The sequence below is a fragment of the Telmatherina bonti genome (genome assembly GCF_933228915.1).
Source record: "Telmatherina bonti genome assembly, chromosome: 17".
In the NCBI taxonomy this organism is placed as follows: Eukaryota; Metazoa; Chordata; class Actinopteri; order Atheriniformes; family Telmatherinidae; genus Telmatherina; species Telmatherina bonti.
In genome coordinates, this window is record NC_136615.1 from 24,317,571 (window position 1) to 24,343,215 (window position 25,645).

A 25,645-nucleotide genomic window follows, 5' to 3' on the forward strand; every position below is an offset into this window, starting at 1 on the left:
AATTGGAAATGGAAGAAAATCTTCCCTGTTCATTTGCTGACATTCGATGGAAAGAAGTTAGTTTTTTATGTTTTTTTTTTTTGTTTTTTTTTTTTAGAAATTCCCATTTATATATATATGTAATGACATTGTTTAGTAGCACCCTTGTAGATGAGGGTCTGGTCAATGACTGTTGCTGGCAGTGTTTTCAGTCTCTTGTAATACAAAAAAAAAACAAAAACAAAAAAAAAAACAAGCATAAAAAGAAAATCTCAACTTGTTTTCTGCATCAATTAAATGATGTTACTAAAACTCATTTGTGCACAACTATTCTGGTAATTTACCACTGTAGTAGAACTTGTTAACAGTTCTTTTTCACACCTTTGTGCCCAGGCTGTTAGCAGTAACTCTAGTTTTTTTTTTTTCCAGTGGTGCAAACACAGTATGTGTTCCCGTGCTGCAAGAGCATGTTCTAAGCTGCCATTTGCATTCTGTGCTCCATAGCAATGAGACACACTGGAAAAGTTGGCTGTATAGATCCCACTGGCAGCCAAGTGGTGATCCTTGTTATTGGCTGCTGAGTTAGGAAGTACTAGAATCAGAGGAAATAACCTCAGCAGTGGAATTGCTGGAGTTAATGGAGGAAACAGTGGAGGGAGATGAAGAAGAAATAGAGAATGCTAACACAAGTGTCAAAAACTCAGTTTCCCACGGAAACAAGCATCCCAACAACTCAATGGCCTTTTGAGTTTCAAAACAAGAAAAAAAAGTTCAGATAACAACAGCAAACTGAAATAAAAGGCTAATAGAAAAATGTAATAATCTCTATATTTTGTTAGGACTATTAGTGTGGTAGAATGAACAGGCACATAAAGAAACCAAGGCAACGAGTACCCACCTCTCTGCCCTCATCAGAGAGTCTGTGCAAGGAAAGGGGATGGGTTGGTGGAGTTTGTACATTGGGTGTGTGGTTGTTTTTTGTTTGTATGTGCAGCAACAGCAGGAGGAGCGTGAACGGAAAAGGAAATTACTCAAAAGAAAAACTGAAAAAGAAAAATAAAGGGCCTTTGTTTGTCTGCTTTATAAACTCACTTATCAAAGGATATGATCTGGCTGATTGATAGAGCCATTCAGTTTAGTTTGACTGCACAGCAGTGGCACTGATTGTCCTTAAGTCCTGTACATGGGAAGTTTTGTGTGACAAAGTTTAAGCTGTTTAAGCATCTATATCTCTATCTGAGTGTCAGATTTCCTCATAATTATAGCAGCAAGACAACAGCTTATTTCCTGCATATTGATGTTGAAGTTATGAAATGAACAATGTTGTTCAAGGAGACAGTTGATGCCCTTCTGTTGACAGAAAACAATGAAAGAGTTCAGAGGTGATAATGTGGTTGAGTAAAAAGTTAAAAGTCAGACAATGGAGTGTGTGTGCTTATGTGTGTGTGTGTGTGTGTGTGTGTGTGTGTGCCAGCCAGTCAGAGTCCAGAGGAGGAGGAGGAGGAGGAAGAAGGCAGGGCTTCTGTTAGTAGCCATCCAGAAACAGAGCAGAAGAGGGTAATGATAAAAGGTTGGAAGAGGGGTAAGATTCAGTCACATGAGGATGCAGCACTGGCAGCGTTTCCTCTTGTCTGTACCTGTGGCGGGGGTGAGGCCCGACGGAGGGGCTGTGTTGGTGTCTGGATTTGCTGGGGGTGAGGATGCGCTGTCAGGCTCGCGGCCGTCAGATGATAGTTCGGTGCTGGCGGCTTCGGATGTGGCCGGCCGCCCTGACACCAGGTCGGCCGCAGTGCCGTCGATGACAGAGATGTCAGTGACCGTCTTCTCCCTCAGCGATTTCTCGTCATCTTCATCGATGAGAACGACCTCGGCCTTCACGGCACCATCAAAACCAAGCAAACGCCTGCTCTCGCTCACGTCCTCAACGTCCTGGTATCCGAGAAACACCATAGTGACTGGGTGCTCCATGGTGGCTTGGGGTGGGGATGTGAGCTCATCACCTGGGTGGGCTGAGGAGCCTGGTTGGGTTGTGATAGGAACGGAAGAGGGAGGCATCATACCGAGGTGGGTTTCCCTCTGGAGGGAGACCTGGGCTGGTGGGCTTGAAGGGATGGATGGTGGGGCACAGGAAGGGGGAGACAGATCATCAACATCTGCTGGGGAAACGTATGCCTGTGGTGCAGATGGGGTCACTGTCACCTGACCCCGACCGCCATCTCCTCCTTGTACTGTAGGCCTGGCAGCTCGCTGAACCAGCTGGTCAACCTGCTCAGAGCTCCAGCCATTCTCCACAGTGGTGGTGGACACGCCCCCAGAGGAAGTAACCTCGTAGACAACTTTTCTGCCGTCATCGTAGACTTTGACCCCGCGTGAAGCTGCAACCAATGGGCTCACGCGGTTGGCTGACAGGATGCGCTGTTCACCGGTCTGCGGGTCGTGCTCCACGTTGATCTCCATGGCGAACATTGCTGTTAGGAGGGTGGGTGAAGGAGAGAAGGGTGGAGGGAGTGGGGTTTGAAGAAAGGGGTTAAGGTGGGACCGGTGGGGAAGGGGTGAAATGAGGAAAAAGTGAAAGGAGTAAAGCGTGAGGACAGGGGCACTGTGTTTTCTAACAACCACACACACACACACACACACACATACACACACACACACACAAAAAGTGAACTTATTTAAACTACAATAAATGCAGTTAGTAAACTACATTATGTTCATCCAAACATCTTTTGAGCTACATAAAAAAGCAGCCATAGAATAAAATATATAACTTTGTGTCAACATGCCTAAACTAAGCAATGATAAATGGATCTCATTTTGTAAGATCAATAATTGCCGTTGTGGGAAAGTTTCCCTCAGAAAAATGCTTTTTAATGGTCTTTCCTAATGCCAGGGGATAATAAATGACCATACTCACATTCTAGTTGGTTTTGGCACAGTTCTTACACTTATTTATTGACATTTAATCAGTAATGGCACTGCAACTGCATCAGTTTTGATCGAACTCTTCCAAAGTCAGGTCATATGCAGCTGATATGTAAACATAAATGTCATATGTTGACATATTTAAATGACATCAATGTCTTGAACTAAACTCATGGCAACAATAAGCCAGCATTGTTAGTATTGATCAATGACTATTTGCTGTTAATAAATTATATATATTTATTTTATCATATTTATTTATTATTATATATATATAAAAATTATATATACATATATATATATATATATATATATATATATATATATATACATATACATATATATATATATATATATATATATATATATATATATATATATATATATATATATATATATATATATATATATATATATATATATATATATATATATATATATATGAATATATAAACCCAATGCTAAATATAGTTGAAGGATGTGCGTGTTTGTCTGTCTATCCTATGTGAGGTTCCTCTGGTTTTAATCCACTTTGGCTCTGCCCCAAAATCTTCCTGTCCTCCCTTCCTCCCTCCCTCCCTCTCATTTCTCTCCCCTCCCTCAGTCTTACCAGGTCTTGGTACGGCGTGCTCTCCAGAGGCAGGTGGGCCGCTTCTGGGCAGGACGACGTGGTTGGGATCGGGGTCCATGAAGTCCGACAGAGGCGCAGACTTGTAGCCGGTTGCATCTAGTGAGCAGGAGCACAGGAGGGATAATGACACATGGCCAGAGGGATGAAGCCGTGAGGGAAAATCACACACACACACACACATACACACAAACACACACTCTAACTTTAGTTGCATGCTGATACACAAACATGTGCATGCTGGGTACACGTGCATGCACGCACACACTTCAGAGATGTGAGGCCACACCCTGAATGAAAAAAACAAAACATGCATGCAGGCCAGCCTCCCCACAGAGAAACTAACCACACCTCTGCGTGACCCTGACCGCCCCTATTCCACACACACAGTCTAACTCTGCTTTCTGTTTCTGTGTCCACAGCAACACCAGTACCCCAGAGGTGCAGTGCTTATGCAGCAGAAGTGTGTGTGTGTGTGTTTGTGTATTTCCCACTGCTTTATGTGTACACTTGTGTTTCTATATGTGTGTGTGATGGTAGGAACAAAGCTTCGGGGGCTTACAGGGCTTGTTGGTGAATAGTAAGGGGATAAAGCCAAAGGCTGCAGGCTGCAGAGTCATGGCCTTGTGTGTGTGTGTGCTTCAATAGTCTGGCTGAGCCTGGTTCTGTGTGTGCATGAGCACGTTTTCGTGCCAGTGTGTGTTTGTGTGCATCTGCATACAAATGTCTATGTGTGTCCCTGTGAGTGTGGCAGAGTGGTTGGGGGTTCAGAAGTGAGAGCTGGCTTGCATCTCTCCTGCCTCAGCGGGACTATTATCCACACACAGACAGGGACACACAGAGGTACACACACACATAAACACGGGCATGTGTGCATGAACACACGCATACAGTAGATAGTTCAAGGATGTGTGCATATGTCAATGTATAACCTATTCTCATTCCCAAACAGTGTAATTTTGTCAAAGCCAACAGTGTCCCTGCTGGCATCAGGACCGTTACACATCCAGAGTGACAATATTTGAGGGAAGCAAATTCTAAATTAAGAATGACCAACAAAATCCCCATGAGGAGCTAAGATGAGCAGCGGTTGATTAAGTTAAGGGACTTCTTGTTCTGGTGACCATTAACTTTTACCTTTGATTATTTCATGCTTCTGCAGTTTTGCCTTTATTTGCAGTTTGGTTCCATTAAAATACCACAACATTTTAGCTTTGGGCACAAAATCTATGTGGATAGGATGAGGAAAAGTAAGATGTTTGCAACAAGATACATCCTCTTACAATATTAACCACAATCCTGATAAATTATAATAACAAGGGGAATACAATCTGTCACTAAGAGGTAATGACAAAGCAGAAGTATGTGACTTTATCAGGTGTGTATGCATATGATTTGCCATACCTTCATCTTGGGTCATCAAACTCTGAAAAAGAAGGAAAGTAAATAAGTTTGAGCCAACTCAGAATGAATCATAAAACTGATGTAATGCATCTCAAGTTTGTCTCCTGGAACGCATAAGGACTGGACTATTTTCTACAATACAATAATAAAGTACAATGATGCAGTTGCATATTGTGAAATACCTTCTGCAGATCTTCTATGGAGCGTTCCGTCTCTTTTAGGCGTTCTCGAAGGACTTGCTCTTTGGCTGAAATCTGAGATTCTTCGCTCTCAAGTGCACCAATTTCAGACTCCAATCTGGAAACACCCATGCAGGCAAGGAAAAACAGTTTTTTTTTTTTTATTATTATTATTTTTTTTATCAGTCTAGATAATAAATAATCATGCACACAAGGAACATATGAAGACTTCTGGTTCTCAGTCTCTTGCTTATTTACATTCACACCTAACTTTTTAATTTCCAAGATTAAAGAATACAATTTTGACAATGCATAATACAAAAAAAGTCCTGAAACATAAATAAGGAAATAATAAACCTATGAAGAAAGCAAAACAAAACATAGAAACTTTGAAGGATATAACATAGTTTTGCAATGGCATTGTCTGCTACCCTGCTCCTAGAGGTATCTGACATTTTTATCTGGAAGAGGGGAGCCTCAATCTTACTCATTCTAAACTTGCACTTGAAAAAGACCCATGTTTACATGTAAGAGCACACACACTGTGGACATCGAAAAGATGGATGCTATAACAATAGTAGGAAGCCATCTGGGAGGAGGACCAGGATTTGCTTCCTTGCTTCAGGATACACTCCTCAGGGACATGAGGAATTTGTGCGTCAGTGTGTGTGAGCAAGAATGTGTAGTGAAGAGATAGAAAAGTTCATAATAATACCATCAATATACAGATCCTCCATAGAATTCAAGCATTAATAAAACCTCATAATTTCAAGTTGGAAGTTTAATAACAAGAATTACAAGCTGTAGTGCTGTTCTGTACTGTTTAATGTCGGAAGGACATTTGACCTGAGGAACATTACAGAAACATAAACGCACAGCTCATTAGCATGAGCTGGCTTAAGAAAACGTGCTCTTTGTATTGATTATTGTGGAGATTGAGCCCCCTCCTCTTTAAAGACGCATTATGTAACTTTTTGACCTTAAAACTCTGAGTCCCAGACTTGTTCGATGACACAGTGACATCTATCATCTGCATTTCTACAGCCGCTGCTACCCAGCAGCATCCTGAGGCTGAGAAACTGTACTGTACAACTTTTACATCGCAATGTGATGTTTCACTTTGCAGTAAAATAAGGAACTGGCTGTTTTGAACATGCAACATCACGGATTAAGCAAAAAAAAAAAAAAAGCAAGAAGTTTAAGAAAAAGAAAGGGACCAAAACAAGAATCATCGTAAGATGGTCTTTTGCTGGCAGGAGAGAGCTAACAGGTCAGGCTGCAAGATGGATGCTGAATTAGCCGACGATAGGGGACGCATGACGGGGAAAATGGCTAAAGTTCTGTAATGTGTCTTGGCTTTGCCTCACACTATTGAGGTTTTAGAGCATCAGTTTGTGCATAGCTCTAATAAAGTGCTTCAGTCAAGTTAAAGGTCCATACCGAGCCATTACCAATGTCTTGATTCTTCTCTTTTTTGTTTAAGATTTGCTGCTTTTTATTGTGATCACGGCCGTGCTGCATTGCCCCATGTCACACAGATGGCCTCATATTTACCTGGTCTGACCTTGGGTTGAATTTGTTGAGTTGTTAACACCTTGGAACATTGACAGCTAGAATGTATCCATCTTTCTTACTGTTTAATGACTGACTCCATATTATTTTGGAAATAGCCTTATAATCCTTTCGATATTAATGGGCAATATCACTGATGATTACTGGTGTCATTCTTTTGGGAAAATATCTACTGATGACACACCCTCCTTCTGTCAGTGAAAGCAGATGTAGTTGGATAAATAATGGCATACAAGGTAAGTGTTGTTTATTGGAATAACTATTCCAAATTTCAAAACAGAGTAGATATTTTTTAATCATATTCTGACATGTAAACAATATGATTGAAAGACTGTTAATTTTGTAAGTCTTGACAAAATTGTGCACTTTTTGGCTGTGGATCAATGATCTTTGTCAGGTAACGGCTGTGGGCTAGAAATCTGTCTTCTTTTTTCTTTCTTTACCCTTCTTTGCTTTCAGAGTCAGGTAGAGAGCTGGGGAGGCTCTCCTGCTGGGATCTGCTGTTGGGTGTTGCATGTACTCTCTATACCTGCCTCACACCATATGCTGGTGCATGGTAAGACGCTACAACAGCAGGAGTGTAGTCTAGTCACATTGTTTGTCAGATCAGATTTGCCTATTCCCCATTTCAGCAAACCTTCAACTGAACTCACCCACTCTATCACCTGCCAGCAACCCATAAACTCTCTCTTGGATTTTGTTCCAAAAATACTCAAGTCAGACAGATTTAGAGCCAAATGCACCATATTGATAAAGTTTTTGAGATCTTTTGCATCACTTTGTAGTTTAATTTGTAGTGTAATTTTGACATATTACATGGTATTTAATGGTAAAAAGGCATTTTTCTATTTTGTTAAAGGGACAAATAAAGAATTAGATTGATTTTTTTTTAAATGGACTTTCTTCTCAGTTTTAATTAAATCAAATTTTAAAGGATTACAGCTGTCATAGCCATTGTTACTCTCTGCTGGGACCAGTACTAACTCCACCTTCCTGGTAGAACTCCCAAGTGAAATCAGTAAGCTCCATTTGTCTTGCTACTGAACCATCACCTGTTGCTATGGGTTTTTATTGCTATTGTATTTTACAGTCACAAAAGTGGATAAAAACATCTCCTCACACGTCATTACTGTAAAACCAGATTATACAGCTCTTGCATGCTAAACTTTTGAAAAATTGGTGGAGTCTTACTTTTCAGCTGCAGAAGGTGAAGTTATAATTTGCTGTATAAATCCCATAAATCTGTTTCCTCTAAAAGTTATAATGCTTTATGTATTGGTTACAGGGATAGACAGCATATAAAAAGATTAGGTTACACATAAAAACAAAGATCAAACTGGTGCCAGAAAAAAAGGTAAAGAAAAAAAAAAGCCTCGTCTAATTTTAACGAGTACTGCATTGTTTGGACCAACGTAGTCTCTTTATTTCAAGGTCACTGTGTTTTATCTGAAATGAGACAAATTAAGTGTGTATTCAAAAGCAACATGGGATTGTCCTTGCTTTGGACAGACTCACTGTCCATTGTGAAGATTGTTATCAGTCTATTTTCAGTTATAATGAGTCCAAACAAACATTTGAAGGCTACTTATTTATGTAATCTATACAGTATCGTCTGTGTCATTAATCATCGTAACTATAGCAACCGTCTTTTCTTTGTAATGCTTGCAAAGCACTTTTCCAAATACCACTGAAATAATGAGGTTAAGGAGTAATGATTAGTTTTTTTTCTTATGCAGTTTTCTAAATTCAGCTCTGACCTTGATGATATGAGAAGCAGTTATGTCCAACATTGTTTTCAATATTAAGGACTGTACAACAATAATTCATGTATTTTAATTGCTAGCCTTGAAATGAATTTGTTAACCTTGGCAAGAACAAAAAATGACAAAGTGGAAATGCCATTCATGCAAAGAAAAAAACCCCAAAAAAACGGAGAAGCCCAAAACAGTGTTAAAGAGCTTTTCAGTCACTTTAAAAAAAAAAAAAATCCTTTTATATTGGCATAATTTATAAATGTCAGCAACATTTTCATCTTTCAGGGTAATTTAAGAACAAAACCTGGTGCTGTGAACTTTTTGTTTGTGCAGAACAAGAGGAAGAAAAGCATCTTCTGTTTATTGTAGTGGCTGATGAATTAATGAATAAACCATTGAGCTGATATAATCTCTTGGCCAGGATGGGATGTAATGACACAAGAGCAAACGGGAAACAAACAGGAGGTCACGAAAGTCTTTAAATCAACATGCTACATCAAAATGTTTAACTATGAGTCTTGAAAAAAATCTTAAAACAGCTGACAAATGCTTATAAGCTAAGGTGCACTGAGTCAAACACCATCAGATCGCCATGTCGTGTTTAAGTTTAGTTAAAGGAACATAGTAGCTGCCGGTGATGTGGTCAGACCATTAAACTTCCAGATGCGACTCTATGAAAGAGGAAATGTAATGAGTGCCTTTACTATTTTCTTTCTGACTCATCTCTAAACTGCTATTTGCTCACAAAACTTCACATAAACACCATGCTGGAGAGTGATCATAAAAACAGATGCAAAACAGTTCTCCTCATCTTTCCAGCTGCATTTTTAATCTTACTGCTCTTCTATTCAGACCCCATCTAGACCCTTCAATTTGATTCAATTCTGATTTTTTAGGTTGCTGATTTGATTTAAATTGCAATTCTCACGATTCTTCGATATTGCTGATTTTGTAGACTAAAAACAAACAAAACAAAATGAAAACGTACAAAACTTTTTCTGCTTGTCATTTTACTTAATTTCAATTAGGAAAAAACAACACAGTAGTCAGACCGTCACTCTGCTGCTATAATGCCCAAGATTAATAAGAACAATAAAAATGACAATTTTTTTTTTTTTTATAATAGAATATTTGTATTTATTTGAAAAAAACTGATCTTTTTAACAAAAAAAAAAAAAATTATTTCAAAATTGTGAAGCAAAAAAAATCCAGATATTCCATTTTTTCAATTTAATTTTCCCACCCCTACTCTGCAGCATTGGTATTACCAATAAAATATTCTCTCATCATGTCATTTCACCTTTATTTGCTGTATATAATTTATTCAGAGCATACATCTGTTAACACCATCACCACACTGTGACTACTCTTACATGCTTCCATCAATCTCATTTCCTTTCTTTTAAAACCTCCTCTTTCTGGCAGGAAATGGATTTTATTTCCTCTGAGCTGCATGAGCTCTAGCAGAAAAAGGTGAGAGCCAAGGTTTAGAAGCACAGGAGAATGCAGGGTTGCTCACTTCAAAACTACGCCAGGTAGTGGGCAGAGACAAATGGATGGACTGCAACTTCATTTATTACATCCACTCCACATAAATTCTTGTCAGTTTCTTGCAAGAGAAGAATAATCGCCTTATTGGACATACAGTTCTGAACTAAACAAGGATCAGTCTGTGGGAACTTGTTGCGTTTTCATATCCCTGTTGGGTGTGTGTGGCTATGGCGAGCGTTTTCCCTAGCGACCAGGCACACCTGCACCTCATCTACAATCAGTGGCAGTTTCTATTCATGCTCAGCCTTGCAGTCATCGTCAGGTTGTTGGGTTAGCCAACAGTAACAACAGTTTCTACAATCTATATGATTTAGTCCAGTTAGCACCCTGAGTTTTTACTAACAATAATTTATCTGCTCTTCTCAGGAACATGTCTTCTGCTGCCTGCCTGTTAAAGCCACTTTATTCCACTACTCAGCTTCAGCCGGTGTTCCCCAGTGGATTGCAAAAAACTTTGTCTTGTGTACTCAGCTTGGTGTCAGGACATGGATCCTGCTTTTACTCTTTACTCACAACAGAACAGAACTTATTGGTAATGATGAGAAATCACTATAATATTGTTCTACAGGGTCTCATGTTGTGTTCAGGGCACCCATGACAGTAAACACTGCAGAAAACACTGAAAGGGGAAGACTGTTGGCAGGAAGGCTTAATAAGACATAAGCCAGGTTAAGGGCAATAATAATACATTCAAGGTCAAAGCTTTATTATATCATTTTTCATCATCCGTCATCATAACAATAGTATATAAAATAAGATGCACTTCTCAGTGATGCTTTTTAAAGGCAGTATTTGTTGCAGGACTTTGTTTGGATTGTAAGTTTATTTTTCTAAGTCAGGTGCCTGTAACTTTAAATGATGTAAAGCCTGAACCCAGATGAGTTCAAACTCATGATGAGGTCTGGCACCCTCTGGTGCTCAAACTCCATTTAAACGTTGATCAGTTGTTTTGCCCAACCCAGATCTTGCATCACAAGTTTATACCCGACCAAGTTCAGGGACTTTTTGAGCATTAACTGTGTTCATTATTAGCACTTAATTATTTAAGAATTACTATATTGAATACCAACAGTCTCACATAAATTTTTCAGAGCTTACAATTGCAAAACTAGATCATTAAACATGCATCTAAATAAAAATCACAATATTTTTTTTTAAACGTTGAATACCTTTTGCTTTCTTTCTGTGTGTGTGTGTGTGTGTGTGTGTGTGTGTGTGTGTGTGAGAGAGAGAGAGAGAGAGAGCGAGACAGTCATGACCATCTTCTGTCATTCCAATCTCCTTCTTCAACCTCTTTATACTGCAATGACAAACAGCGTAACTATCTCTGAGGTAAGCCGTGAAAGAGAACGGTGATGTCACTGTCCCCACCCTGTCAACCAACCGCAGGCCAGTTGCCATGGTTACGTCTGGGTGGGCAGCAACTGCTTTTCACATCATAGAAGAACAGGAAGAGCAGACATCTGGTTTTATGTGTGGTATAATGTGTGAGTTTTTGTCTGAGGCAGCTGAGGCAGACCGTGGACAAATGTAGAGGAAAGTCTGCTCACCAGTGTGCATGTGTGGGGGGCCATGAGGGGTCTAAAGACAGTTTGACATGGGGATGCACAAAGGATCAAATCCCAGGCCTTTCAGTTAGAAGATGACTTCTCTCAAAGTTGGTATCCTCTTTCTTTGAAACACATTTTTTCCCCCTTTAACTAGTGATTGAAGTTTTGTCATGGTTTGGATTGGTGGGAAATTGTTACATCAAACACAATGCAAGTGAGCATCACAGGATTGCACACTCAACAGTTAGTGTATTAATCAAAACTCTTCTACTTATGAGTGGGTGGCTATGTAAAATATAAATAAGTAATACAAAAAAATTGACACTGACCTATTTTTCTACATGTTGAATAACTGAAATGTTGTCAGTACTCCCTGACAGGCATCACACACTGGAACAAAGCTCGAGGTCATCTGAACCCCACACTACTGGACTGAAAATGTTCCCACAAGACAGAGGGCAAAGGAAGCGAACAAAAATAGCTGAATGGAGCACTTCAAACCAGAGCCAGGCCCTTCCCTAAAGCCAGCTGAGAAATCAGAGAAAACCATGCTGACATCAAATAAAAAGGAGAAAAACAGGTGCAAAAATATTATCATTCAATATGTTGGTAGAGCGTCTGAGAAAATGTTTATCTCTCAACACAACATCCTGGAACATGACACAACAAAAGTCCCACACAGAAACAGATTCATTTTAACAATGAAGAACTCAAACATAATCTAAACAGTGCAGCTCCTCATATTCAGACTCAGCAGTCTCAAAGGTAGGGGCCAGTCCTCGTGTCCACATTCAGGAGACACATGGTCAGAGAGAGGAGTAAAGGAACAATTTAAACTTACTGTAAATGGTTGGATCATACAGTATGTCCACACTTTTGTCTTTAATTGTCTCCAAGTGAGCATTCACAGGCTCCTGAATTCATGTTGGTGATTCATCGTCCAGCTACTCCCTGTTTTTGTCCTGAATGTTAATCTGTCTCTCAAATCACAAACAGATTCTGGAGGTTGGCATGCAAAACAGATAGGTAACACCTGCTGCTTCCTGCTGTGACCACCAGCTGGTTAAATGAAACAATATGGCCTGTTTTAATGCCACAAATCCGACTGGAAGCACTTGGAGAAGATACTAAATGCAGATCTTCCATCCATACAGTGTTTTACAAACTTCTATTTGGGTTGTGACTGTTTTACAACCTGCGTTCACATACAGATAGAACAGATAAATTTTTTTTTATTTCTGCTTTTGTTATGAATTATTAAATTATTAACTATGCTGGCTTAAAATTCACACACAAACTAAAAAAAAAAAAAAAAAAAAAAATTATATATATATTATATATATATATATATATATATATATATATATATATATATATATATATATATATATATATATATATATATATATATATGTTTCCATGTTTGTACACAGTCTTTATCTGTTCCTTTGTTAGTATGATGCACAAAGACAAAGGCGGTTCATAACTGCATGATGTGCTTTGTGGGTGTGAGACTGCTGAAAGAAGTATTTATAGAAATGCCATATCTGAGGGTCTGAAAACATAAATCTTTCTGAATGAAAGCTTTACCGAAACCTTAAGTTTATATAGTTTATTAACTGGTTTCAATCAAAAGGGGACTATTTAGCATTTACTTCTGATTTCTTACGATGATCTTTGTTTCATGAGAGTTTAAACAACTGCAGCTAAAACTTACATTCAGTCTGAAAGAACTGAGGAATTAGGAATTAGTTTAGTTTTAAAAAGTCCATAAAGTCACAAAGCAGTGATATTTCATAATAAAATTGTGAGGAACAACAAAAATATTTTATCTTGAAACCTACAATATCACACCTATTTGTTGTTCCAAGATACAAAAGGTTTCTGTTCTTGGTAAACTTTCTAATGTCATGCAAACTGCTCAAAATCTGAGAAAGAGTTCATCTTTGCTTTGATGTTAAGGTCAAACATGTAGTTCAATCTTGGTTTTTCCAACTTAAAATGACTGACTTATAAAAGCTCAAGTATGAATTTGTCTTTTCTTGCCTTAATTACCGTAGTGTACTGTATTTCAGGTATCTGTCGGGGTTGCCAACATTTAACTTAAAACAAAGCAGCGACACTCATTACCATTTCAAAAGGTATGAACACATCATTATAATACTATAGGTTAATTAGGTAATGCCTTGTTAATTTGTTGCTACTGATAATTATTGTTATCATTAGTATATTAATGTTTTTTCATCAGATATTCTTTTAACGTTCTGTTATTTATTGAAGTAAATTCTGCCCAAGAATTTCTTTATGTTTTATGTTGTCTCAAGATGTTTCAATGGTTTTTCAAACTGTGCACTGAAAAGTGCCTGGTAAATCAAATTTTCAAAAAAACACTTTTATTTGAATAACAAAAAAACAAAAAGAAAAACTAAACAGCTTCTCACAAACCGAACATTAACAGCCAGAAGATGGGTCATTCATGAATATACACACACTTTCAGGTCTGTGTTTGGGCTGAAAAGATTAGTTTTGTTAACTGTCAATCTGTTTTACTCGTGGAGAGCGAAAACATCAAGAGTATGTTAAATTGAGTTTTTGATTTAAAGCTAAAAATAAACGAAAGACGCTCTGCTGGATGTGAAACTCAGACATTGATGGAGTAAGTGAACAACATAACACGGTGGTGTCGCGAATCAGTTTTTTTAAACTTACGTTTATAACCTAATTTGGGGTTTCAGCACCATTTCAGAGTCCACAGTTTGTTTTCAGTGTAGCTACATTTTTCTCCAGTGAGCATTACCTGCTCAGGATAGTCAAACAAAACAAATGTAGTGATCTGTGCCAAACAGTTGTGTTTACAGTGCTGCATGGCTGTGTGAATATAACCGTGTCATATAACGTCTACAATTTCAGTGTATTGTGAGATCTTAAACATGCGCACAGCTGACCATCAGTGAACTGCAATGATCTGAAATGCATGCCTTGTTTTCCACTCAGGTAAAAATTACATGCTCTCATTCTGCTACTGGAGCAGAAAGCAAATATTCTTAGAACATTACGTAACACATAACAGAGCACTTCGCTGGGTTTTCTGCAATAAGTATAGTTTGCTGTAGCCAGACTGCTTGTTGGACCTTGTCTGTCTTTAGTTTAGAGCAAAGAGGTTTTCTGGTCTGGTAATTTATTGATAAGTGGACAGAATAAGACAAAACGTTATTGATCTGTTGTAGAGACAGAAAGGTCAGAACAGGGACAGGATTCAGCAGAAAAAATGAGAGTCTTTGCTTACAAGCATAAACACTGATATGTGATTATGTAACTATAATTAAAAGACATGAAAGGGAGAGAAGTAGGCTAGGCTGTATTAATTACACATTGTAAACCCATTTACTTCCGTCTTAAGCCTTCATACATGCACTCAAGTTTAAATAAACTCATAAAGGCTTCTTCTTGCGGCACTTATTTGTCTGTTCTTTTTTTTTTTTTTTTTATTTAAGAGGACGAGTTGAGAAACCCGCCTTGTGGCCGGATGCACAGTACCAAAACCCACAGCAATCCCTTTACAATGATGGTGACATTCACGGGGAGCTGTCTGTGCAACATGAAACAAGCAATGGTCCAAAGAAGCACAGTGTGGGTTCGCATGGGTCAGTGCCACCTTGTGAAAAGGCTTTTCTCTGCTCTAACCCTCGGTGTGTTTATTTAGCCTGCCTGTGTAATGATAGGGATATCAGCAAAACCACCATTGCTGCCTCTACACACTATCATTCTGTCTCCTTGTGTGCTCTGCAAAGCTAGCGTCGACTGCACACAGTGGGGCTGTTTCTATGTCACTCTGCCACTTTGTGCACTCTTTGACTTGGGTCAGGACAGGAGAAAAGTTTCCTTCCCTCTTTTATTTTTTTTTTCTCTTCCAGTCCCAATAACTGCAGGTATGTGAGGGGAACAGTCTGCACAAAGACAGTACTGTTGCTTTATGAGATTTCAGGTTTAAGGCTTACAGCAGGCAGTACTTATAACACCATACAGAGGCTGTTGTCTACATTTCTTTGTGTATTGTTTATTTATAATGTGCTTTCCATCAGGTTTGTGCATTCCTATGGATATTCTGAATGGGCGCTTGTTGTCTTGTCGTTTTTTTTTTTTATGTTTTAGCTCAGCCACCGTATTATTTTTCCCTTTAGACTCACACGACTGTTCTTCCTCCATTCTCAGGTCCTCCAGAGCATAAAAAGATACGACACCCATAAAAGAGCAACTACCTTCTCCTTGTCACTTTCTGCCATGAAAGTGTCCGCTGGTGCGTGTGTTTATCAGGGGCTTCTGTGCTCTCAGTTACAGTTCAAGTAAAATATTTATACAAGCACGGAGGATGGTGGTGTTTGGATCATTGAAATCCAGGTTGCAGACATGATCAGAGCTTTCCAAGCACTCTCACACATGCAGATAATTTAGAGTGCATATTGGCCTCAACAATTCACCTCTGTCTATCAGTAATGGAAAGACTCCCGTTGTCAGGGTTATGGGATATTCTGGGATGTTGTCCCATAGTGTGTAAATATAGATGACACACACCCTGTCCTCTCCAGTCCAGACATCTGAACAGAAATATCTCCAAACTTAACACAAAGGCATCCAACAGATATCAGCTTTTTCCGCCAATTTAAGGTTAATAATATTGTTAATATATGCAAAAAAACAAAAAAACAAACAAACAAGCAAAAAAAAAGTATATATATATATATATATATATATATATATATATATATATATATATATATATATATATATATATATATAATATATGTGTGTGTGTGTGTGTAAAGTTAAGGATTTGAGTGGCTGAAGGCACATCAAAGATTCCCACACAAACACTCTGTGGCTTTAGTCTGTCCAAGTGGAAAGAATTGTTTTGTGAAGCCTCATGAGTGTAATACTAAGCTGAGCTCCTCCTTAAAGCAAATTTCAGCAGTTATCTGATACTCTGGTTCACAATAGAAACTGCCTGAAAAAAATCTGCTTCTTCAGCATTGCATATGTGTAAACATGCAGGAGAAATGTCAGATAAGGACATGTAACTCCTAGATTTGGTTCAAGCCTCCCCGGCAGCCTGGGAAAGTTCGACATCCAGGGTTTTCTTGCCCGCTGTGGATGGTTTTGGAACTAAATGCGGTTGTGCAAATAGAATATTTTTGGGTAGTATGTTTGGAAAAAGCAGCAATCAAACCTTTCTTTGTGACAGCTGTCGTAGTGCACACTCTAGCATTAGCAGGACTGTGTCTGCATTGGCTCTTTGCTTCCAGCTTATTCAGCTCACCAACAAAATGAGCGAGCTCGTTGAAAAGGCTAAACCAGAGCGAAGACCCGGTTAAATTGCTTTTGTAAGTAATTAAAACCACAAACTGCAATAAGTTGGATCTGCAAAGCTGTATCAAACAGCCGTTCTTTTTAACAGCAGCTGAATGAAGGGATTCACATGAAGCAGTTCCACAATCACAACTGTACTGAAGCCCTACAATGCTCCATCTTTGACCATTCACTGCTGGTCTGTTTACACCAGAGCAAATCTTATCCCGGTGTTCCTGACAGCACTTCGTGCTGATGTTATTGCAGCACCAGCGATAACCTATGGCAGCTACAAGGTCTCTTTCATGAAGTCATTTGATAAATGAGGAGATGGAGTGGGAATCTGATCTGCAGATGGCAAACTGACCCACAGCATCTGAATGTGAGATACAAAAACTATGGAAAGACACATTTTGATACACATTAGACCATCATCCAGTCATGTTTCTGAGCTTTATTCTTGATCAGGTTGATATTTTAAATTTTGTTGAGGGGTCATATTGTTTAGAGGTAAATGCTCAGCAAAGATTTTATTCTAAACATTAATCTTTGCTACTGTCCAAAGAATGGTCTTTGTAGGTTACAAACAATTTTTTTTTTTTTTTTTTTACCAAAATTAGCCACCTGTGCGATATGGCTAAAGGTATCTGCTTTGAATCAGTAAAGCACCAAACTCATGAGGGCTAGGCAAAGTATATTTAAGGTAAAATATGAAAAACAATTAACGGTGGTCTGTTTAAAAAATTATGAAAAAAATCACAGTTTAAAGACATCATACAGATTGGATAAGGAAGTGCTCATTGATGCAGAGTACATTTCTGACAAATATAAGCATTCTAGACATCTCTGTTTCTGGAAGAGAATGTTTGCCTTCTTACGGTGATGACTGGTCATCTAGTAACCATGAAAGTGAAGCTTCAGAGTCAGAAATCACGATGCGGGTGTTCATTTTGATAACATACCCAAAATATCATTTATGGGAAATGACAGGAAGCCAAGGTCCGAATAGTACAGTAAATATCCACGATGATGACTGAGGAAAAATGAGGAAGTGCAACGCTCAGCTAACTGATTCTCCATTTTTTTTCTTTTAGAGAGAGAAAGAGAGAAGGTTTCTGCTACATTTTGGATTATATACCCAACAAGTCAAAAGTTTGGACACCCTTTCCCATTGGAAAAGGGTGTCTAAACTTTCCAAACTTTGGAAGGGTAGTGTATATATCTAAAATGGGAATCAGGAAGCTCCCTCTTGAGAATAAACCATGGGAAGTACATGCACAATCACACCGTTCTCTGCTTTTTTTCCCCCTGTGTCATCCATCTTAGTATCTCCCTGGCTTCCTCTGGCAGTTCCACCCTGCTTTCTCTTGTTTTGCATGAGTCTTCTGACACTCCATCTTTGTCCCTCCAGCTCTAACACTTTTGTTTAATTCCTCACTCAAAATTTCTTCTTTGTTCCGTCTTTCTCTTTTTCTTGATTTGGCAGCTCTTGTGATAACAGGTTTTGGAAAATGTATGCTTTCTTTTTTTTTTTTTTTTTTTTTTACTTAGCAGCAGTTGGTGTTTGAGAGCACAAAGATACAGAATGATGAATCAGATGCCATACCTCCATCACTTCCCAGTTACAGTGTGTGTGTGGGTGCCTTTTTTGTCCTCAGTCTCATACAGTCAAAATCATAGCTTAGAGACCAGATTGATGGTTCAGATATAACTATGAAATCAAATGTTACTATTCTGTGTTTGTTCAGAGTTTGACTTAATGCTTATCAATACGTTTCAGACTGTAGATGATGTTTTCTAATCATGATAAAAGCCAGATGCATTTTTCTAGTTCATATCATGTGGATGGGCTGTAAAAAAACAAACAAAAAAAACCCCAGCTCAGCTGAAGACTAGCAGTGAGGCTGAAAGGGAGGCTAAGTAGATAATATGATAAGTATTTTTGGAAACGTCTCAATTCAGTCAAGGCTGCACAGTGCCAGAAAGAAAGCACAGGAACTGCATCAACAGCAGATGTGACAGCTTTGGTATCAGATCTTCTTCAAGTCTGATAAGAAGATCAAACAGGGAATGTACTCATTAATGTAACCTTGTGAACAAGTGTAGCCTATTCCACGATAAAGCAAAATGAGCGTGGAGAAAAAAAGGACTGAGTCTATGACTGCTGGTGTGCGTGTGCAGTAACCTGTGTATCATGTCCTCCAGCATCTTCCCTTGCTCTTCATCTCTTTCCAGCTGTTTCCGTCGTGCCTCCTCTTCTTCCGGTCCCATTCCCTGGAGAAGCCAACGCTCTCGCATGGCTTTGGACTGAAGACAACACAAAGACATGTTAGGATTTTACACTGATTGACTTTTCCATTAAAAACTCAGTTACAGGTAGGTATATTTTTTTTTTTTTACTTTAATGTCAATTAAAAAAAACTGAGCCTTTTTTCTTTCAGTGGATTTTAATGTTTAAAATGACCATCATCTAATATTAATATGTTATCTCCAATTAAGTCCAAGTTTTAAAACAGTATGCAGAGTTCAAATCCTGTGACTTGATCCCAATATTTTGAAACATAATCTACTGTTTGAGGTGCAGTTTGACTGGTATTTAACTCCCTAGTAATACTCCGGACCATGAAATTTTCCCTTGTTTTGAAAGTTATTTGGTTTTGCTGGCTTCTTTTAAATTCTAGCAAACAGACACTCAATGTATGGATTATTAGTTGATTGTTTCACTGCTGTGGGATATGGTTTGCCACATCCAGTTTCCAGAGATACATCTGCTTGGAAATATAAAAAATGTAGAAAAATAGGTTTATTTTCTCTTCAGGACCCAGTTAAAGACAAATAAATCATACGGACAAAGATAATGCACATTTTCTACACTTAGAGCATATATATCATGATTTCATTAACACTTCTGCTGGTGATAAGCTTGATAAAATGATGGCTATGTGACAAAACCAACAATACTGTTCTGTCTGCAGATGTTTTTTTTTTGCACCCAAATATATCTGAAATGTAAATATCTCCAACACTGAAGTTGCCACATTGCTTTTTCACAGTTTAGTTTAGGTCTTCCATTAAATCTTATTACTAGAATTATTTGTTTAAATAATGGGGCTTAAGTTTACAGATAGCAGGGGTGCCAGTCTTCCCAGAGGATGCTGGATTTCCCTAATAACTGCCAAAAGTGTGTTTATGTCACCAGTGTGTCTGTCTGTGTTTGCAGCTCTGCTTTGTTACCACAACACAACGAAGCACGAACACTTTGCTTCACCTTTGGCTGTTTACTGTTAAACTGCTGCTCTGCTGGAGGTCGCAGAGCTTATTTAACAGTATGAGGAGCTACAGAAAACATTAGCAAGCATTTTAGCACCTGTTGCCAGAATGTGGCTGCTGGGCTGTTTATGTGTGTGTGTGTGTGTGTGTGTGTGTGTGCCTACTGCACTCCCACACAGCCAACATCACCTCATGTAGGCAGACTGTGTTCATCACCTTTTCAGTAAAATGTTTCCAGTAAAGAGTGTTTTACAAAACCTTTTATTCTATTAGAAGAACAAGCTAACACACGTCATGGTGTTTAATATTAATATGGTGGTGAATATTAGATATGTTTAAAATCAGGCTAGGAATGTTTATATTTGGATATCTTGAATGAATTTGTTAGACATGCACTAAAATATTCTTGATTTATTCAACTAGACTGAACAAGAAAGTATGTGTACAGATACATATATATATATATATATATATATATATATATATATATATATATATATATATATATATATATATATATATATATATATATATTTATATGTTTCAAAGCTAATGCAGATACTATTGAACACTGAACACCACATACTGGCTCTACTTTCTGAGGAGGCAGAAAAGTTTGCTTTCTCCAAAGATCCTCAGAAATGTCTACAGCTGCAGTGTGTGGTGATGAGGCAGCAGTGGTGTGTACTGTAAATGCTTGCAGAGAGGTGAAGACCTGGATTCCACTGCAACTCACTGCAGAGCATGTACTGCCACAAGGCCACAGGAGAGCAGTCTGTCCTGATGGACTGTTCACACTTCAACACTCAGGTTGAAGGTACAAAAGCATGAAATGCAGGACTTCTAGACTTAGGTGTTCATTCTTCCTCATCAGACTCCAGACAAGAGTGTAGAAATTAGCTTCATATACCTGAAGGCCTTTTTTTTTGTTTGACCTTCTACTTTGCACACTTTTGTCATCTGCTGCACATATGGCTGTTGTCACTCACTAATATTTTTTTTAAAGAATTGTATTGCTTTTCTCCCCATGGCTTTTTATTTTTTAACCTTACATTACTGTGTAAATACTGTATTATTAGGCTTCTTATCTGTTTTTACACATATGTTTACATGGTTTTTACAATACCATGTCAAAAAGCAAATTATTTATAAAGAATAGAAAAAATAAAAAAGTATTGTAGCTTTTTCTTCTAAAGCAGTAGCGCAGTTATAATAATGTTTAATTTAGTTTGAAGTAGTTTAAGTTCAAAGAGATTAAGGCTGTAATCTTTGAATTAAAGTGTGCTTAGAGCTCATAGCTTTGTGAACTAAAACTGAGGGTTGTTCACTAAATTAGTGACAAATCCCATTTATAAGATTATAAATAATCCTTTTAAATCATCAACAATCCATTCATCTTATCGTTTTCTATACCACTTATTTGATTTTAAGATTGTGGAAAAGCTGGAGCCAATTCTCGCAATTAACAGATGAGAGGCTGAGTACACTCTCAACTCTGTCGATTGCAGGGCCAACGCAGACAAACACTTGTGTTCATGCTCGTCCCCAGTGAGACTATAGAGTGAACCATTAAGCTAACATGTATGTCTTTGTACAGTGGGAGGAACCAGTGTGTAGAAACCTTGCATATACAGGGAGAACCTTTAAACTCCACACAGAAAGACCACTGTCTGAACCCCTCCCCAGCCGAGAACCAGTGACCTTGCTACAAGGCTGTGGTGCCAACCACTAAACCACACTGTAGCCTATCATAACTTTTCTTGAATTATTTTTATTTTTTATACTCACACACATACCTGTTTATTGTTGAAAAAAAACAACAACTATTTTTAATGTAGACTGTTCTTCAAAGGTAACAATGTATACAGAAAAGCTAATTTAAACTCTAGCAGTAACCACAGTTAAAGTCAAACTGGGCCAAGCTGAACAACCAGCTTTAATGCAACTACTTTCATTTATCACACCAAAGTATTTAGAAGCCTGTTCAACTTGTAACCACCCCAAAGGGCGATGTTCTTTCATTTCAGTTGTCATCAGTGTAGAGATAAATACAGAGTAGCCGTGTATGATCCTTGGTCATTTATTTCCTCTGAGAACCAGTCGACTCTCTCATGCTGTTTTAATACACTTTCCATTTCCTGTTTAGGACAGACACCAGTCACTCTGTGCTGGATTCTTAAAAACAAGTTTTCCTACTGATACAAGTTTTATACTGTTCATCAAAAGCTAAAAATCACAGATTTTTTGAGCAAACCAGCACAACACATAATAACTGCAGAGGAGAAATCTGCCCGTCTCAACAGAAAGTGTTTACTGAGGTGAAACTTTGCTTTGGAATTATCATGATGTTTACAATGTCCCAGACTCAGATCAACGCCTCCACTCTGAGAGGCTTGAATCATGTTGCCTAGAGGTCCTTATCAAATCTCTAGGCTCCAGTATCCATTTCCTCTCCCAGACTGCTGTGTCCCTGGAGAACTCACAACAAAGGCTGCTTCATGCTGCCTGGTTGTGTGGCACTCAGAGGTAATAGCCATTAAATGAGACTGTGTTACCAGATGTTGATTACATCTGGAGTTGTAAGACGGTTGCAGTTGAATGCATGAAAGCTAAACACAGAGCAGTAGACTGACTCCAAAGATCAGCAGAGACTTGATTCCCCAGATAAATCAAACCTGCTTGGATTAGGGTGCATTCAAATTTCTGGGTTTCACTTGTCAAATCGTTTTATATTACTGTCATAATCTTTTCATTTTCAGTTTGTAACGTAAATTGTATTGTTTGAAAGTGACTTGGGTTGTGAATAAGCTAGAATCACATCTGTTGTAGCACCTAACGGCTAAACAAATATTTCCAGTAAATACAATGGGTTATTGGGAGTTTGGTTTGGCCAATTACTAAATTAAGTTTGAATTATTAATAAATTGAGTTCAATCTAGGACCTCTTGTTGTGTGTTTTCCCCAAATGCTGGAGTCCTGGAATCTAATCCTCATGCTGAACTTTTAGATTTCTGAGACACAGGGCTGCTATAACAACACAATATAGTTGTAAAGTCTGGCTACAGAGGCTGTGGTTAAAATGTCAGCAGTTAGTGTCATTTATCATTTTAATGAGTATAACTGCATGTAGACTAACCCGTATATGGCCAAAAAGAGAAACAAAGATGGACATTAATAGGGTGTAAAGAATCTGCAGTGCTGTAAATACCCACATATATGAAATAAAAAAAAAAAAAAAAAAAAATTGGCATTGCATGGAACACCATGAATCTACGATATTTCATGTTTTTTTTTCATGTCAATTTAATTGAATTTGTCTTAAGAATCCATTTTATCTGTTTTTGTGCATTTCAGTCCTGCAGCACACTGAAAACAGGAAGTTAGGACTGTAAAGTTTTTACTAGTTTTTGACATTGATGTTCTTTCTCACAACACTAACAAGGAATTTTAGCACTGAGGATACAGAGCAATGCATTGTTTCAGTTGCTTTTTCGTTTCCTTCTTTCAACAAACAGGTTTTAAGGTGTGAAAACTGTCCAAGTTTGTTATTTCCACTTAGAAATTCAGTAAAATTTCCCCACAGTTCTTGTGTACTGGTAACATGTCAATCCAGGACCCATGTCCTCCTCTTGCTAAGCCATGTTTGTCTAAATGGCAATTTTGCATTATGTTGCAGAAAAATGCATGGCTGTATCAGAAGAAGATGTGGCCTGTTTTACTCTCAACTAGTGAATGTTTTCTGCATGGATTCTGCTGTCAGAGTTGTGTGACTAATCTTCGCCTGGATCCAACCTCATGCCATCAAGAAGCTCATTGGACAAGGTGCTGAAAACAGTCTGGATGATCCTTTTAATCAATAGTTAGGAGCACACAACATACATTTAATTCTCAACAGATCTTTCCTTTCACAAACCAAAATTCTTCCAGATTGCTTGAATGTTTTGATGATATAATTTGCTGTTTGGCTTAAATATACAAATTCCTTCTAATCTTTCTTTAAAAGCGATTTTTTTCGATCAGCTGATTGATTGCACACAGCTGATTGAATGATTTTCCCACACATCTGCTGACAAAAGATCCTTTTCCAATCTTTGGACTCTACAGGGAAAATAAAACTACAAAAACAACAATTTAACCTTGATTTATGGTAGCACTTCACTGAATCTTATGTTTACCAGGCTGAACAAGCTACTAGATACACATGGTTTTAATCAATGTCTCTTTTTTACCCATATTTCCATAAGTGGGTGTTAAACACTGGAAAACACTGCTATGTGGGATCAAACCTATTTGACAAAGGATTCGTTGATTCCAAGTGTGTTTAATGACTGTAATTAGTGAATGGAATGCATTTTTATTGCAAATATTAAAACTGGCTACCATAGATATTTGTTGTATAATGGGTACCCACAGATATTCTCAGACCCACCCCATGCCAGCACAACTTTCAAGCCTCCAGGATTTTCCAAATAATTTCTTCTGAGGGGAAAAACAATTATACACGAGAAGTGCAGCATGAAAAAAAAAATGCTACTCATTAAGCAAATTCCTAAAATTTATCTATACACTCTTTGTCAAAACGTTTTTCTCGCTTAAGTATAATATATGTTTGGGATCCAAATTCAAGGTCATATTTGTATTTTACTTATCATTCTATAGTTGAGATTTTCAAGTGCACAACATAAAACAAGGTGGTTAAATATGTTTTCTTTTAAACTCACTTTGTCTCCTTATAACTGCTTAGTTTTATGTAGCAATTTTGTATTTACTTGAAAGAAAATCTTGGCGTAAAGTGAGGTGTATGGCAGAATGTGTTAGGGGGTGTATTTGTGTTAGTGTGTTTGGAATTGAATAATTTTCTGAAAAGAAGAAACCAGTGAGCCCTGTCCTGCTCTGCCAAGGGAAACTGCTCTAACAGGCCTGCACACTCACAGCGCTCATATTTGGACATTTGGATGGAACCACTTTATGTCAGCCAAAGCTTACAGAACATGTTCACTCAAAGAATCATTAAATATATATAAAAACAGCATTTTAAAATTGAAAAAACACTGTGTAGGAGGGTACATAAAGCATCTTTACAGCATGCTGTCTCTTCCTGTTGGCAAGACCTTTAGGGTCAACATATAGATCTACAGCTTTGGAAGGAGATTAAGAGAGACGAATATGTGTAAATCCCATATCTGTGGACCTGTGGGGTAGGCATCATTAGTCATTCCATCTATCTACAGACTTCTAACCTTAATCTGAACTCTCTACCTTACCTTCATCCTTACACTTACGCCATTATAACCCCACCCTCAGCATAACATCTGAACTCACCGGTTATCTCCAGTCTTTTCTCATGCATTACATGCAATAGTCTGGTCTGTTAATGCAATTTTTAACTTAGCTGCAGATGAAATAATATGTTAAAGCCATAAACAATTAATTGTTTCCTGATAAGTAGAGATGTTTGCAAGTATGTCACAATGATGCTTTTTTCACCTTTTA

At 38.1% G+C, this 25,645-nt stretch overlaps 1 protein-coding gene across 5 annotated transcripts in view; it reads right to left on the reverse strand.

The window, feature by feature from the left end:
• The window catches only part of palm2akap2 (PALM2 and AKAP2 fusion), a 73,064-nt gene that overhangs the window by 33,724 nt on the left and 13,695 nt on the right, over positions 1-25,645 (reverse strand). For all 5 annotated transcript variants that reach the window (XM_079256749.1, XM_079256750.1, XM_079256752.1 and 2 more), the window contains 5 exons: positions 19,068-19,189; positions 5,116-5,230; positions 4,934-4,955; positions 3,512-3,628; positions 1,617-2,447 (listed from right to left, as the gene is read on the reverse strand). In XM_079256749.1, coding sequence (XP_079112875.1) covers positions 1,617-2,447; positions 3,512-3,628; positions 4,934-4,955; positions 5,116-5,230; positions 19,068-19,189 — 1,207 coding nt within the window. The remainder of the gene's footprint in view (positions 1-1,616; positions 2,448-3,511; positions 3,629-4,933; positions 4,956-5,115; positions 5,231-19,067; positions 19,190-25,645) is intronic.